The sequence below is a fragment of the Rhinoderma darwinii genome, chromosome 4 (genome assembly GCF_050947455.1).
Source record: "Rhinoderma darwinii isolate aRhiDar2 chromosome 4, aRhiDar2.hap1, whole genome shotgun sequence".
In the NCBI taxonomy this organism is placed as follows: Eukaryota; Metazoa; Chordata; class Amphibia; order Anura; family Rhinodermatidae; genus Rhinoderma; species Rhinoderma darwinii.
Genome location: NC_134690.1, coordinates 246,232,602 through 246,246,867, shown reverse-complemented (window position 1 = coordinate 246,246,867; position 14,266 = coordinate 246,232,602). Strand labels below are relative to the sequence as shown.

General features: G+C 40.1%; 1 protein-coding gene across 21 annotated transcripts in view; it reads left to right on the top strand.

Moving 5' to 3' along the window:
• PTPRK (protein tyrosine phosphatase receptor type K) overlaps positions 1-14,266 on the top strand; it is a 473,693-nt gene that overhangs the window by 376,535 nt on the left and 82,892 nt on the right. For 7 of the 21 annotated variants that reach the window (XM_075862349.1, XM_075862348.1, XM_075862357.1 and 4 more), the window contains exons 15-16: positions 1,112-1,153; positions 6,903-6,932. The exons of 8 other annotated variants lie outside the window; for them this stretch is intronic. In XM_075862349.1, coding sequence (XP_075718464.1) covers positions 1,112-1,153; positions 6,903-6,932 — 72 coding nt within the window. The remainder of the gene's footprint in view (positions 1-1,111; positions 1,154-6,902; positions 6,933-14,266) is intronic. 6 more of the 21 variants (XM_075862356.1, XM_075862354.1, XM_075862369.1 and 3 more) reach the window with 2 other exon arrangements.

Below are 14,266 nucleotides of genomic sequence, written 5' to 3'. Positions count from 1 at the left end.
CATCACCATTGAGTTCAATGGTGAGGGAAACTGAAGCTGAGGTTTCAGTTTGCCTTTCCGCTGAGGGGTTAACCTGACGGAAACCTCCGACAGAACCCCTCAGCGGAACAGACAGTGATTTGAAATTTATTTTTATGAACTTCTGATACTATCTTGAATATATTTCTCCAAAGGTGTCTCCCCCCCCCCCCCCCCCACATTTCGTTTCCATGCATATCACGTGTTACTTGGTCCATTTCCCCTCCATTTTTGTTTTTCTGTCCTTAAAAATATAACTTATTGTAACAATGGGGAGATGAACCAAACAATGTGTGTAACCCACCAACTTTCAAAGCTCTTTATCCTAATAAGATCTCTTGAATGTCAAAAAGCTGAAAATGCAGAAGGTGCCTCATTGCTTCTGGCCTGTCAGTGTCAAACCTTATCAACACTGTGCAATAACCCCCCCCCCTTCCAAAAAAAAAAAAAAAGTGAAGTCCCCTGATCTATCATGACTACGTCCTACTTGGGGTAGAAAGAGAGGATATGTATCTTTATCTGCTGTTGCTTTACAATGATGTCCTATTAATATTTCTCAAATTTTAATCGCATTTTTATAAAATGAATCGTTCTTGAAGCTTTTGTCTACACAGCATTAAAAAGTTTTATGTTCCCAGCTGGTTAAACGTCATGTAACATATTCGCCAAATTATATTATATCTGATCATTACCGCTGTCTCGTCTTTCTCCCCTCTGTAGAAGTTGATGATGCTTTAGCACTAGAGTTTCAGTTGTCTACTTGGTTTGGGAAAATATAAATGAAACAGCACCACCTTGTGGCACTCTGATGTCAAGCAGCCACTAACCTTTATTAATGTTTGCTCAGTATCTATCTTATGAAATCGTGGCAGCATGCTCTGCATTTAAATGAACTTTATTGATAACATTTCTATTTTAGGCATGTTCTTAATATCTGCTTGCCCTTGTTCTAATTTGTCGTGTATAACAAAAGAATATTCTTAAATGTTTACATGAGAATTTTAATGTAATTGTGGATATATGTTGCCGTTAATGTTATGTTTTTCTGATCGGACTGATTAATTATTGCCTTTTTACTGTTACCCCCCTGGAGATATATTACATGGCGAAGGAACTTCTGCATTAGAAGCATTAGGTATGCTCCCGGTGTTGTGTGCAAGCCAGCTACCCATATGCTTTCATGTATTCATTTTCTAGTAATTTCTTTTGAAGAGTTATTTTTGTTGTTTCCACTTGTGGTTGGCTAGTAACTTTGTGCTTACAAAAAGTTTCTGAAAAATGTTCTGGAATGTCTGAAAGTGTACTTTTTGCCACATGCCTCTGTTGTATATAGGTAAAAAGTTACACTTTAAAAATGAAGTCTATAGTCGGCCACTTCTACTTGAAGGTCACCCAGTTGGATCTTGTCCTGTAGCAAACTAACTTCTATTCACCAGTCCAGTCCTAAATACTTCATGTTACTCAGCGACATCCTGTCATTGTTATTCCAGACTTGCCTGTCTGACACCCATAATGGCGCTGACACTGATGGTATATGCATGTCACTTAATACGATTTTATTTTTGCATATGGGAGATGGAAGCAAATAATATGCATATACAACATATGTATATTTGTCATGTTTCCATACCAACATACATTTCAAAATGATATGACAGTGGTTCCTTAAGATGAGATAAAGAAATGATGGGTAGAATACAGCACTAGGGATGCACGATACATCGAAACTTCGATACAGTTTCGATACTGTGCATCTTCAAACGGTTAGATACTGTTATTTCATGTATTTCGATACTGAGCTGTGCGCCCGCACAGCTCAGTATAGTAACACATAAATGTATGAGAGCGAGGCTGCGGCTGTGTGATACATGAGTAACACAGCCATTGCCCCGCTCCTGAGTCCTGACATGTGCGCGCCGTCAGGATGATGCGATGCGGCCAGCGCTGCACTAATGAGCGGCGGCACTGGAGACAGAACATGACGGGCGCACTGCAAAACACCCCTATGTTCTGTCCTCAATGCCTGAACCGCCGCTCATTAGTGCAGCGCCGGCCGCATCTCCTCATACTGACCGCGCGCGCACATCCTGTCAGGAGCGGGGCAATGGCTGTATTACACAGGAATCCCTGTGACGCGATTGAGGGACATACCATATATGGGCAGACAGCCCAGGGTCCATTGAAGGACCCCAGGGCTGTCCTACCATATTTCCTGTTAGGGCATACTTAGGTATGTCCTAACAACTGCCTGTGTACTATCCGTACACAGGCTAATGTACTGGCATATAGATGCATGCCAGTACATTAAAGTTTAAAAATAAAGTAAGAACATAAAGTAATGATAAATTAAAAAAATACACATACACCTTTTTTGCAATAAACAAAATAAGTCTCAATACATAAAATATACATATTGGGTATTGGCGCGGCCGTAATAACCTTCACAACAAATTTTTTGCATCATTTATGATGTGTACGCTGTAAAAAAAATTAATAAAAACTGCTTTCTATCACTTATTGTGGGGCAGGAGGTGCGATGATGAATTTAACCTCCATGTGCCTCACATTAATAGTAATTAACCTCATCATGTACCTCACACATTAACCCATTATGACTGAGAAACATGATGGGGTTAATTACTATTAATGTGAGGCACATTCAAAATTCATCACACCACGCGCCTCACATCAGAAAACGAAATAACTTTTTTATTATTACTGTTGGCAAAGTATCGTTTTGGTATCAATCGCAATACTACACGAAGTATCGGTATCGAAGTCCAAATTCTGGTATCGTGACATCCCTATACAGCACTGATAAAAACCATGTTTACCTGTGCGTAGAGTTGTGTGCTTTACCTGGGCTTTTTCAGCTAGGGTTTTGGTTTTTCTCTCTAATATTAATGGTCCTGGAAAGGCATTCCATCCCATATAACTTGTACTGGCGGATCTAAATATACAATTATGGATGGATGTCGGTCTGTTTATTATTCTTCAGGCACTTGACCATAGGTGTGACGGTGCAATCAATGGCATCTGATGGGGCATGCCGTGATTTTTATTTTCTGACATTAAAAAAAGCTGTATACTGCTGTATGAAAATATGGTGCTATGAGTGATCCATTACATGCATTACATTTGTATTCAGGATCACGAATATGTCTGTGTGTAAAAGTGGGTAGAATTTAAATCCACCTCTTCTAGGCAGCTCTGCACTGTATACAATTTTTGAGACACATCCTCCCCTCCCTCTGTGCTCAAATATCATCCACTCTGCCGCTACTATACTAGGCTGCGGATTTGACTTTAAAATACTTGCAAAATCTGCACTGTGTGAACAAGGCCTAATAGTACAAGAGAAGAATGTGGTCATGGCTGTTAGTGGATGTTTAAAATATGTAATCATTTTGCGGTTTCCATAGGAAAAGTTCCTTTAGGTATCTAATTGGGCCATTAGTCTCAAATGAAGTCTCGAGTATTTTAACCTTAGAAGCGCTGGTTATTGGCTTTACTTTAGTGATTCAGGCATTGTATTAATTGGATGTCTTCAGGCATGTTTCATGGAAAGCGTTCGTCCAAATAACAATATTTTTTTTTAAATGACATAGTTTGTTACACATTTACGTGTAGTAGCTTTAAGGATTGCTGGAAACCATTTTCTACATTACAGCCGTGTGTGCGCTTGGTTTATATGAATGCTTCGTACAATCTCCTACAATCAGTTGCATTATGCTACACTATTTAATTACATTTTAATTACTATGAAGATGCTACCCGAATTTGTAAAATAAACAAAAAAACTGGATAAACGTAAATACATTTCCCCCTGTTGTTGGATTTGGTAGGGACTGTTTTTAACAGGAGTGTGAAAGTCACTATTCCAAATGAAAGTGGTGATATACGTTACTATGCGTGTGTGAATGTAGGCTTCTAATTTGTGCGGTTTATTGCTGAACAGCCATAGTATTTTCATGAATATTTTCCCAGCAGGCCACTTGACAAGTTTAGTGTCCATTAAAGCAAGTCCTCCTGTCATTTCCGCTAGTCCTCTACACATTTACAGTATCCAGGCTTGCGGAGTCACATGCAAAGTCAAATGTTTGATATTGCCTTTCTTCTTACTAGTATAGTCCTGTGATATCCCTTTCTCTAGGACAGGGGGACTGAATAACTTTTTTTTATAAAGGTCCACTTAGCTGGACCTACCCTCAAGTGAAGGTCCAAGCAAAATATCATTTGGGGTTTAAACGAGGCGCACGGGGATAATGTGTGGCAAATTTGGATTATGTGAGGCATATACAGTTACTAAAGTAAGGCGCAAAGGGTTACTAAGGGTCCATTTACATGGCACAATTAGAACTGCATCGAAAAAACGCACGCGGTTTTATTATGACTTGGTGTGTTTCTCGAGGCGTTGCAGTCTTTTACTGCAACCGCATTAAATTGTGGTAAAAAAACACTCGGTTTTCCAATGCGGTTCTATCCGTCTCTCAGCCGCAACGTGTGAATGAACCTTAAATGAATGACCCCCATGTACCTCACATTAGTAACCCCAGGTGCCTTTCATTAGTGATAACATTCTTTTGTTTTTTTGTAAATACATTTTCTTTCAAAATATTCATATTCCAGTACAGTGCACGCAGAGACAGAGATGGGCACTGTTGTAGGCGGTCCTTGCCTGGCACAATCGCGTTCCCATCGTTCATGGGTCTCAGTCTCTTCCTCCTCCCTCCTGGCTTTCTCCCTTCTTGACCAGTTATTCCATTAATTGCAGTGGTCAGTCACTCATCTAGTAGTAGAGAAACGTCCTGCCTTCGTTGTCGCATCATCTAAGCGTGATTTGGTGACTAAAGCATGCGTCGCTGCTGCAGCAGAGGAGGGATGTCCCTCCCACATTGCCCGTTGTTTGTCATCCCAGCGTAGGCATGATTACGAAAGCTGCGCATGCGCGCAGCTTAAAGGGACCACTATTCCCCTCCTGGCCCGCACAGCTGGGGTCCGTGGTCTGCCAGTTGAAACCCCTACTCTATTGCCTCTTCTGTTTTGCTTATAGTTTGTCTGACTTATATATCATATTGTTACTACCATTTGTGTAGAATAACTAAGAAGTTACCATAATCTCCTGCTGATGCTAGCATTAATGTAGCTTTGATCATGTGTTTTTAATCTTACAATAAAAACATACGGGAGTGAGCTCAATGCTGGAGACACTACTTTGTCATTTTAATTTTGCGACACCCTGTTTGACAATCCTATTCTGTGATTCATACGTTCAAGCAACAAAATGAATCCTGCCATACACCATCACTTTCTCCATTGTAGTGAATAGGAGATGCATAAATTGCCAAGTTAGAGTGGCCTGTAAAATGCATCCCGGGTTTCAGTCAATTTTCCCTCTTTAGAATCTAGATTGGATTGTGGCGCCAACTGTTCTTTTTTAACTTTGTGATTATTTTCCGTACATACAGTACGTTAGTACTTTGAAATGGTTTCTCCTGTTGTCCTCACATCGTTTGTGGCTTGTGATGTTGGTACTTTATCTAAATGCCAGTAGTTGTATTACGTCCTAGTAGCTTCAAGATACACGTTTATTTAAATCTATTTACTTTGTTATATATCTATATCTTTGCAATATAAATATATCAATATCTCTGTATCTCTGATCACAGTGAAGGTCAAAATTGTTGATTAGCTGGTTGTTCGTTAATAAAACTTAACTTACATTGGGTTCTTGCGGTGTGAACGCGCAGAAACAAGGCCGAAGTGCATCAGCACAGTTTTCAAACTGACTGCAGGGAAAAGCTTTTTTATTGTTAATGGCTGCACTGTAAACTACTGTTTTTAGCTGCATAACTGAATGGTAATGAACAATAAAAGAGCATTTTTTCCTATAGTTTATTTAAAAACCGAGCCGATGTACATCTCTGTAAGGTTTCGGCTGCATCTGTGAGAACACAGCCTTCAGACTAAAGTTGTATTCACACGTGCAGGTTTTGTTCAGGTTTTTTGGGCAGTTTTTTAAGCCAAGTCCAGTTGTGGAACATAAAGGGAGAGAAAGTATAAAGGACAGATTCTGCTTCTACTCTTATTTGAATCCACTCCTGGTTTTGACTTAAAAAACGACATCAATAAACCTAAACAAAACCTGTACGTGTAAATACACTATATAAGGGTACCGTCCCATGTACTGGCTTCAGCATGCATCTAAAACCAAGCGTACATGCAGTGTCCAATAACCACACAATTATGCTGGTAATGCCCGTCCATTGGCCACCGCAGATGAGCCGGGTTTCGGTCACACGCCGCTACATGGGAGCGCTAATAGTACACTGTATTGATACTTTGTTTTGACTTGTTATTTGAACTCTATTGCAGCCCAGTAGGTGTATTGAGGAGCTAAACTATTGTACATAAAGTCTACTTAGAAGAGTATAACAGAGATAATAGTCCAGTACACTGCCACCCTTATTCTCATGTAGTTTTAGAACAATTTAGCAACTTAAGAAATGTCATTTTCGAGGGTGTAACTGTGAACTTGAAATTCATAAACCATTTAAATGTTCATTATTATTTTTGTTTCATTTCTTTTATTGTTTTTTCAATAGTTGATGTCCGCATGTAATTTGCTCAAGTGATTTTATTTGTGTACACACATTATTTTGCAGCTAACATGTATTTTATGTTGATTTGCATGGCAACATATACTTAATGCATGGAGACACTGAAATGCTAACACGTGACATGTATATGAAGATAACTTCTTATGTTTTAAGTGTTCATTGTTATATATTTTTTTCTTGTGCTGCTTTGTTGAATGTGAATGATTCATGCTTTTCATTCACCATTGCTTCTCTTTCCTCCACTGTTTGTGATTTGCTTACCAGGAGGAGCTACTATTCTTACTCCTACTACCTGTAAGTAGAACGGCCACCTACTTTATTTTTGGTTACTAACACTTACTCAAGATGCAGTATCCCTTTAAAAATAAATACAGCTGGACAAATTCCAAAATTAATATTTAGGTCATTTTTCTTTAAGGCTTCAGTCACATCTACTTTGGGACTACATTGATCGGTTCCGACGGAGCTTTCCATCAGGGGAATCCAAACTGAAACAAACGGAAACCATAGGTTTCTGTTTGCATCACCATTGACTACAATGGTGACGGATCTGGTGCAAAGGGTTTCCGTTTGTCACCGTTGTGTAAGGGTTCCGTCGTTTTGACGGAATAAATAGCGCAGTCGACTACAGTATTGATTCCATTAAAACAACAGAACCCTTACACAGCGGTGACCAATGAAAACCATTTGCACCGGATCTGTCACCATTGAAATCAATGGTGATGCAAACAGAAACGGTTTGTTTGGATTCCGTTCATGGTTTCCCCTGATGGAAAGGCTGACGGAACCCATGAACGGAGTCCCGACGCAGATGTGAACGTAGCCTAACATATAAATTTTTCAATTAAACTGTTGCAATATAGACAACTTCTGTTAAAATGTACAACATTCAAGTATTTATCATAAAGAATCTTAACCTTGCAATATTTATTGTTAGAGGGATATCATATTGGATGTTTCACAAGCCACTAACACTTTTTTTTTGTTGCACGTTCTTTGTCATTTTTTTTTTTGTCTCCTTAACAAATTACTAACAAGCTATTTATAGCCCTCTACTTTTTTGCAAGATAGACTATGTACCGGAGAGAGTATATTAAAGGTGACAGGGTACTTGTATGTGGTGGTGTTTATTTTAGGGTCATGGTGACCCCAAAAGCTTCACAACTAGTTCTGAAAAGGTTACATTCAATAGGGCTTTATGGTTGGTTAGTATGGTTTTGATGATTACACAGTACACAAAAACATGGAAATATGAGAGAGAACCCCCCCCCCCCCTTCCCCTACCAAGATGACATGCTGGTAAGTAGTCTACAACTAGATGGAATATGCCCCATCTCTCATTCGTGGTGGGCTTGGTGCGGATACGGTTATGTGATCTCTTCAATGTAGTTTTTTACTGCAGTAATTACCAGTTCATCATAACCCTAGTAATGTGTGGCAAAATTTGGGATGTGTGCAATAGAGATTACGTAATCTGTGTGAATCTTCATTTATTTTCTTTTATAATTCTTTAATATACAAAATGTAATGCCCATATAACACCTTTTATATTTTATACAGAATGAGCCCACCCCAACCCCCTTTCCTGCACAAAAGGGGGGAAAAAAAGTTGACCAGTAAATCTTCTATTTTTAACTGTTACATTTGTTCACCAAAATAACGTAATAGGTTTACAGGTAAGGGAATGGTTTTCCCTTGGGCGTAGCTATAGCGAATGCAGAGGTCGCAGTTGCACTTGAGCCCTGGTGCGGCCATGTTACAGATTTTGCATAGGGGCCCAGGAGCTTTAAGGTACACCTCTTGGTACTTATGTATTGCAGTTTGTGTTATTTACCGTCTCCTATTAATAGGAGCACAAAGATGGCAGACTCAGGGGCCTTCGCTAGGCACCCAGACTGCCATGATGACAATGGTCACCCTGCGATTGTATCGTGGGGGGGGCCCAATGGGATATCCGAGCGGGCCGACCCATCTTTAACGGCTTAGATGCTGCGGTCGCTGTTGACTCTGGCATCTAATTGGTTAAATGGGTGGGATCGGAATATCTCTGATTCCACCTGTTGCATTGAGGTGTCGGCTGTAACATACAGCTGACGCGCTGAGTATGGAGCGAGCTCCGCCTTTGAGCCCGCTCCCTACTTCCCCTTCCATGACATGTTGCCAAGGGGTTAAAAGGGAGTGATCCCAGAAATAATATTATGTTAAGTAAACGACCTAATTTGAAGTATGTTTTTCTATTGACATATTACAAAAAGTAATGCGTGTCCGTGCTCCCCTGTAGTGCGTCCATATTGACTAAGTATTCAGGGGTGGACATGCATGCGCCGTTTGTGTTCCTCTGGTTTCTCGTCTCGGTGTTGAAGGATCCCTGTTGGTGAACAGGCTGTTTCATAATCTTCAGTATCTTCTATGCTTGTCAGAGGAGAATGACACCTTCAGCCTCTTCTAGTCTTGTCAAAATAGATGCTAAGCATGCACAATGACATTTCCTGCCTCTGTTCAACATTAGAAGATTTTCTATTCCATTTTGGAACAAGTTTGTACTGTTATTCTGAATTACAGACTACGTTTTAAAGCCGAAGGGTTTTTCTTTTGTTTTTTTTTTAAAGCGTACCTAACTTTTCAGGTGACTTTTCAAAATAAGCGGTTGTATGTGTGTACATTAGGATTAATAAACACTATTTCTGGCCATTATATGACTTGTATGTTTGTTGTTTTTGTTTTTTTAGCAGTTTTTGCAGGCTCGAACTCTAATAGTTTTCCCTGAACTAGTGGGTGGAGTTTAACGGCTATTATGGCTTCTATACACAGTGTAGAGGTGAATCCTGCTCTCCTATCTGTTACACATATATACAGAAGCAGCAGCAGCACCATGGAGGAGATTATACACCAGTAAAGAGCAGTGTAGCTAAGAATCCAGCATGGGGGTGACTTCTAAGGCTGGATTCACACGACCATGTTACGTCCGTAATGGACGGAACGTATTTCGGCCAGAAGTCCCGGACCGAACACAGTGCAGGGAGTCGGGCTCCTAGCATCATAGTTATGTACGACACTAGGAGTCCCTGCCTCGCTGCAGGACAACTGTCCCGTACTGTAATCATGTTTTCAGTACGGGACAGTAGTTCCACGGAGAGGCAGGGACTCCTAGCGTCGGACATAACTATGATGCTAGGAGCCCGGCTCCCTGCAGTGTGTTCGGTCTGGGACTTCCGGCCGAAATACGGTCCGTCCATTACGGACGTAACATGGTCGTGGGAATCCATCCAGCCTAACTCTTACCAGAAGCGGTAGCATGTCTGTGTATCTCTCTCCTTTTTCTCGTTCTGCCCCTGCTCCCCTCTCCTGTCTCAATAGATGTCTATGGGCAGACTGTAAAGAGACTGGAGTGTGCTTTGGCAGAGGTACTCCCCCACTTCCTGAAGTTAGTCTCTCCTCTGCTCTGTAACTGGAGACTAATTTAGCTTGACAACAGGGGGTGGACAGTAGATTACAGGAAGGTTTGCATGGATAAAACATCTACATTTTAACAGTAAGTCATTTATAAAGTTGATCTGTATCAGGTATACTATTAGATTAGCATAAATTGTTAGAAAGGTTAGTGTCCGTTTTAACTGTCATTTTGTGGCTTCACCATGGCATTAGAATTTTGTAGTGGATTCGGCCACGGATTTCGTGTGAATACAGATTCAAATCAATGTGTAACAGACACGTTTTTGTGCTGATTGTCAGGCCAGTTTTGCCATGGTTTTTAAGGCCTTGCTCACACGGCGCTCCAAAAAAGCGACGTGTAAACATATCAAACACTAGAGTTTTTATAAAGCGCTTTTTAAAATACAGGCGTTTTTGTCGCTTTTCTACGCACTTTGTGCTCATTTTTGGCAAGTTTTTTTGCACATAATTTGGACTCCCATTGACTATGGGAATTGGGCTAGTTTTCGGCGCATTTTACGCCCAAAGAATTTACCTGATGCTGCTTTTTTTATTTTTACACCGCATTTTTTAAACACGCGCACACGTAAAAAACGCATCGTATGTTCTACTATGCACTTTACCATTGATGTCAATAGGAAGCTTAAAGCATGTATTTTTTAACGTGTTTTTCGGCGTAAAAAAAGTGTCAAATTCGTCGAATACACGCCGTGTGAACAAAGCCTAACTGGCAAATGTTGTTTCCTTCTACAGGTATTTAAACGTGGAATTCTCCTAAAACCCCTTCTGGCCTAGTGCCGTAAATGTACAGTGCAACTGGCGGGTGGTTTCTGCGAGCCTCTGTACATTTACTTAGCGGTGATGGCATGGGTTCAGTAGCTGAGCCTGCATCCGTCCCGCGGGAACCCTGCCTAAATGTATCACATTATCTAACCCACCCAATAAATGCTGTAAAAAAAGACAGTTTCTGTTATTTGTTCATCCCTACTCCTATAAACTGATTAAAAGGTGATCAAAAAGTTGTATGTACCACATCATGGTACTAATAACGTCGACTAGCCCTCATACAGTTCAGTCGATAGAAAAATCAAATCGGTATGATTTAAAAAATCAGGGATTTTGTTGCCATATTTTGAGAAAGTGTAAGGCCCCCGTGTGCGGTCCGTTGATTTAACGGACCAAATATATAGGCTGAGACTGATCCGCGAAAAACGGAGAGGTGTAGGATCTGTTCTATTTTTTGTGGAACGGACGCACCGAACCGTTAAAATAACGGAAGTGTGCATGGCCCCATAGAAATTAATCGGTCAGTGTGCTATCCGTTAAAAAAAACGGATCGCACACTGAAGCATTTGACTGAGGCCTAATTGTGCAAAACTAGTTTTATATATATATATATATGTGTGTGTGTAAATACATATATACAGTGAAGGAAATAAGTATTTGATCCCTTGCTGATTTTGTAAGTTTCCCCACTGTCAAAGACATAAACAGTTTAGAATTTTTAGGCTAGGTTAATTTTACCAGTGAGAGATAGATTATATTTGAAAAGAAAAACAGAAAATCACATAGTCAAAATTATATATATTTATTTGCATTGTGCACAGAGAAATAAGTATTTGATCCCTTTGGCAAACAAGACTTAATACTTGGTGGCAAAACCCTTGTTGGCAAGCACAGCAGTCAGACGTTTTTTGTAGTTGATGATGAGGTTTGCACACATGTTGGATGGAATTTTGACCCACTCCTCATTGCAGATCATCTGTAAATCATTACGATTTCGAGGCTGTCGCTTGGCAACTCGGATCTTCAGCTCCCTCCATAAGTTTTCGATGGGATTAAGGTCTGGAGACTGGCTAGGCCACTCCATGACCTTAATGTGCTTCTTTTTGAGCCACTCCTTTGTTGCCTTGGCTGTATGTTTCGGGTCATTGTCGTGCTGGAAGACCCAGCCACGAGCCATTTTTAATGTCCTGGTGGAGGGAAGGAGGTTGTCACTCAGGATTTGACGGTACATGGCTCCATCCATTCTCCCATTGATGCAGTGAAGTAGTCCTGTGCCCTTTGCAGAGAAACACCCCCAAAACATAATGTTTCCACCTCCATGCTTGACAGTGGGGATGGTGTTCTTTGGGTCATAGGCAGCATTTCTCTTCCTCCAAACACGGCGAGTTGAGTTAATGCCAAAGAGCTCAATTTTAGTCTCATCTGACCACAGCTCCTTCTCCCAATCACTCTCAGAATCATCCAGATGTTCATTTGCAAACTTCAGACGGGCCTGTACATGTGCCTTCTTGAGCAGGGGGACCTTGCAGGATTTTAATCCATTACGGCGTAATGTGTAACCAATGGTTTTCTTGGTGACTGTGGTCCCAGCTGCCTTGAGATCATTAACAAGTTCCCCCCGTGTAGTTTTCGGATGAGCGCTCACCTTCCTCAGGATCAAGGATACCCCACGAGGTGAGATTTTGCATGGACCCCCAGATCGATGTCGATTGACAGTCATTTTGTATGTCTTCCATTTTCTTACTATTGCACCAACAGTTGTCTCCTTCTCACCCAGCGTCTTACTTATGGTTTTGTAGCCCATTCCAGCCTTGTGCAGGTCTATGATCTTGTCCCTGACATCCTTAGAAAGCTCTTTGGTCTTGCCCATGTTGTAGAGGTTAGAGTCAGACTGATTATTTGAGTCTGTGGACAGGAGTCTTTTATACAGGTGACCATGTAAGACAGCTGTCTTTAATGCAGGCACCAAGTTGATTTGGAGCGTGTAACTGGTCTGGAGGAGGCTGAACTCTTAAAATGGTTGGTAGGGGATCAAATACTTATTTCTCTGTGCACAATGCAAATAAATATATATAATTTTGACTATGTGATTTTCTTTTTATATATATATATATATATATATCTATCTATCTCTCACTGGTAAAATTAACCTAGCCTAAAAATTCTAGACTGTTCATGACTTTGACAGTGGGCAAACTTACAAAATCAGCAAGGGATCAAATACTTATTTCTTTCACTGTACATATATACATACATACATACATACATACATACATACATACATACATACATACAGAAATGATCAGCAATTTTCGATTCCAAGATGGTAATGGGTGCAGGCAGGTAATCCCGATCCAGGAGATATAGGTAAATATAGAAGAAATCCCACAGCATTCCGTTATAGTAATAAAAGGTGGTTTATTCAGTCAGCACAAACTGCAATGTTTCCGTCCTGCTATAGGACCTTTATCAAGCATGCTTATATATAAAGCTCCAGCGGTGGGTGCAACTCCTCCTAGGCTCAGGCCTAGGAGGTGTGTTTATTTACCCCACAGGCAGGCAATGTTTCAATCCGGCTTACTTGGATCTTTCTCAAGCCTTTTAACCCCTTCCTGCCGCAGCCCTTTTTCAGATTTTTTTCATTTTCGTTTTTTCCTCCCCACCTTCCAAAAGCCATAACGTCTTTATTTTTCCATCTATATAGTCCTATGAGGGCTTGATTTTTGCGGGACGAGTTGTAGTTTTTCATAGCATCCTTTATTTTGCCATATAATGTACTAGGAAATGCTAAAATTATTTGTGGGGTAGAAAATGAAAAAAACAGCGATTCCTCCATGGTTTTTTGCGCGCCGTTTTTATGGAATTCACTGTGCAATTAAAACAACATGTTAACTTTATTCTGTGGGTCAATACGATTACGGTGATACCAAATATATATAGTTTTTTCTATATTTTACTACTTTTACAAGTAAAAACCTAAGTGTAAAAAGAACCTTTATTTTGTGTCGCCAAATTCCGAGAGCCATAACTTTTTTTATTTTTCCGTCGATTAAGTGGTATGAGGGCTTGTTTTTTTAGGGATAAGCTGTCGTTTTTAATAATACCATTTTGGTGTACATGCGATGGTTTGATGATCACTTTTTATTTCCTTTTTTGTGGGAGATTAGGTGACCAAAAAATAGAGATATTGGCGTTTAAAATTATTTTTTTTACACGGCGTTCACCGTGCGGGTTAAATAATGATGTATTGTAATAGTTCAGACTTTTAACGGACGTGGCGTTACCAATTATGTTTCTTTTTTTATTTTTTTACTATGCTCTAGAGGGAAAATGGGAAAAGGGGTTTTTTAATATTTAAATTTTTTTTTTTACACAAAAAAAAAAACTAACTCATTTTTACTTTTTTTTTT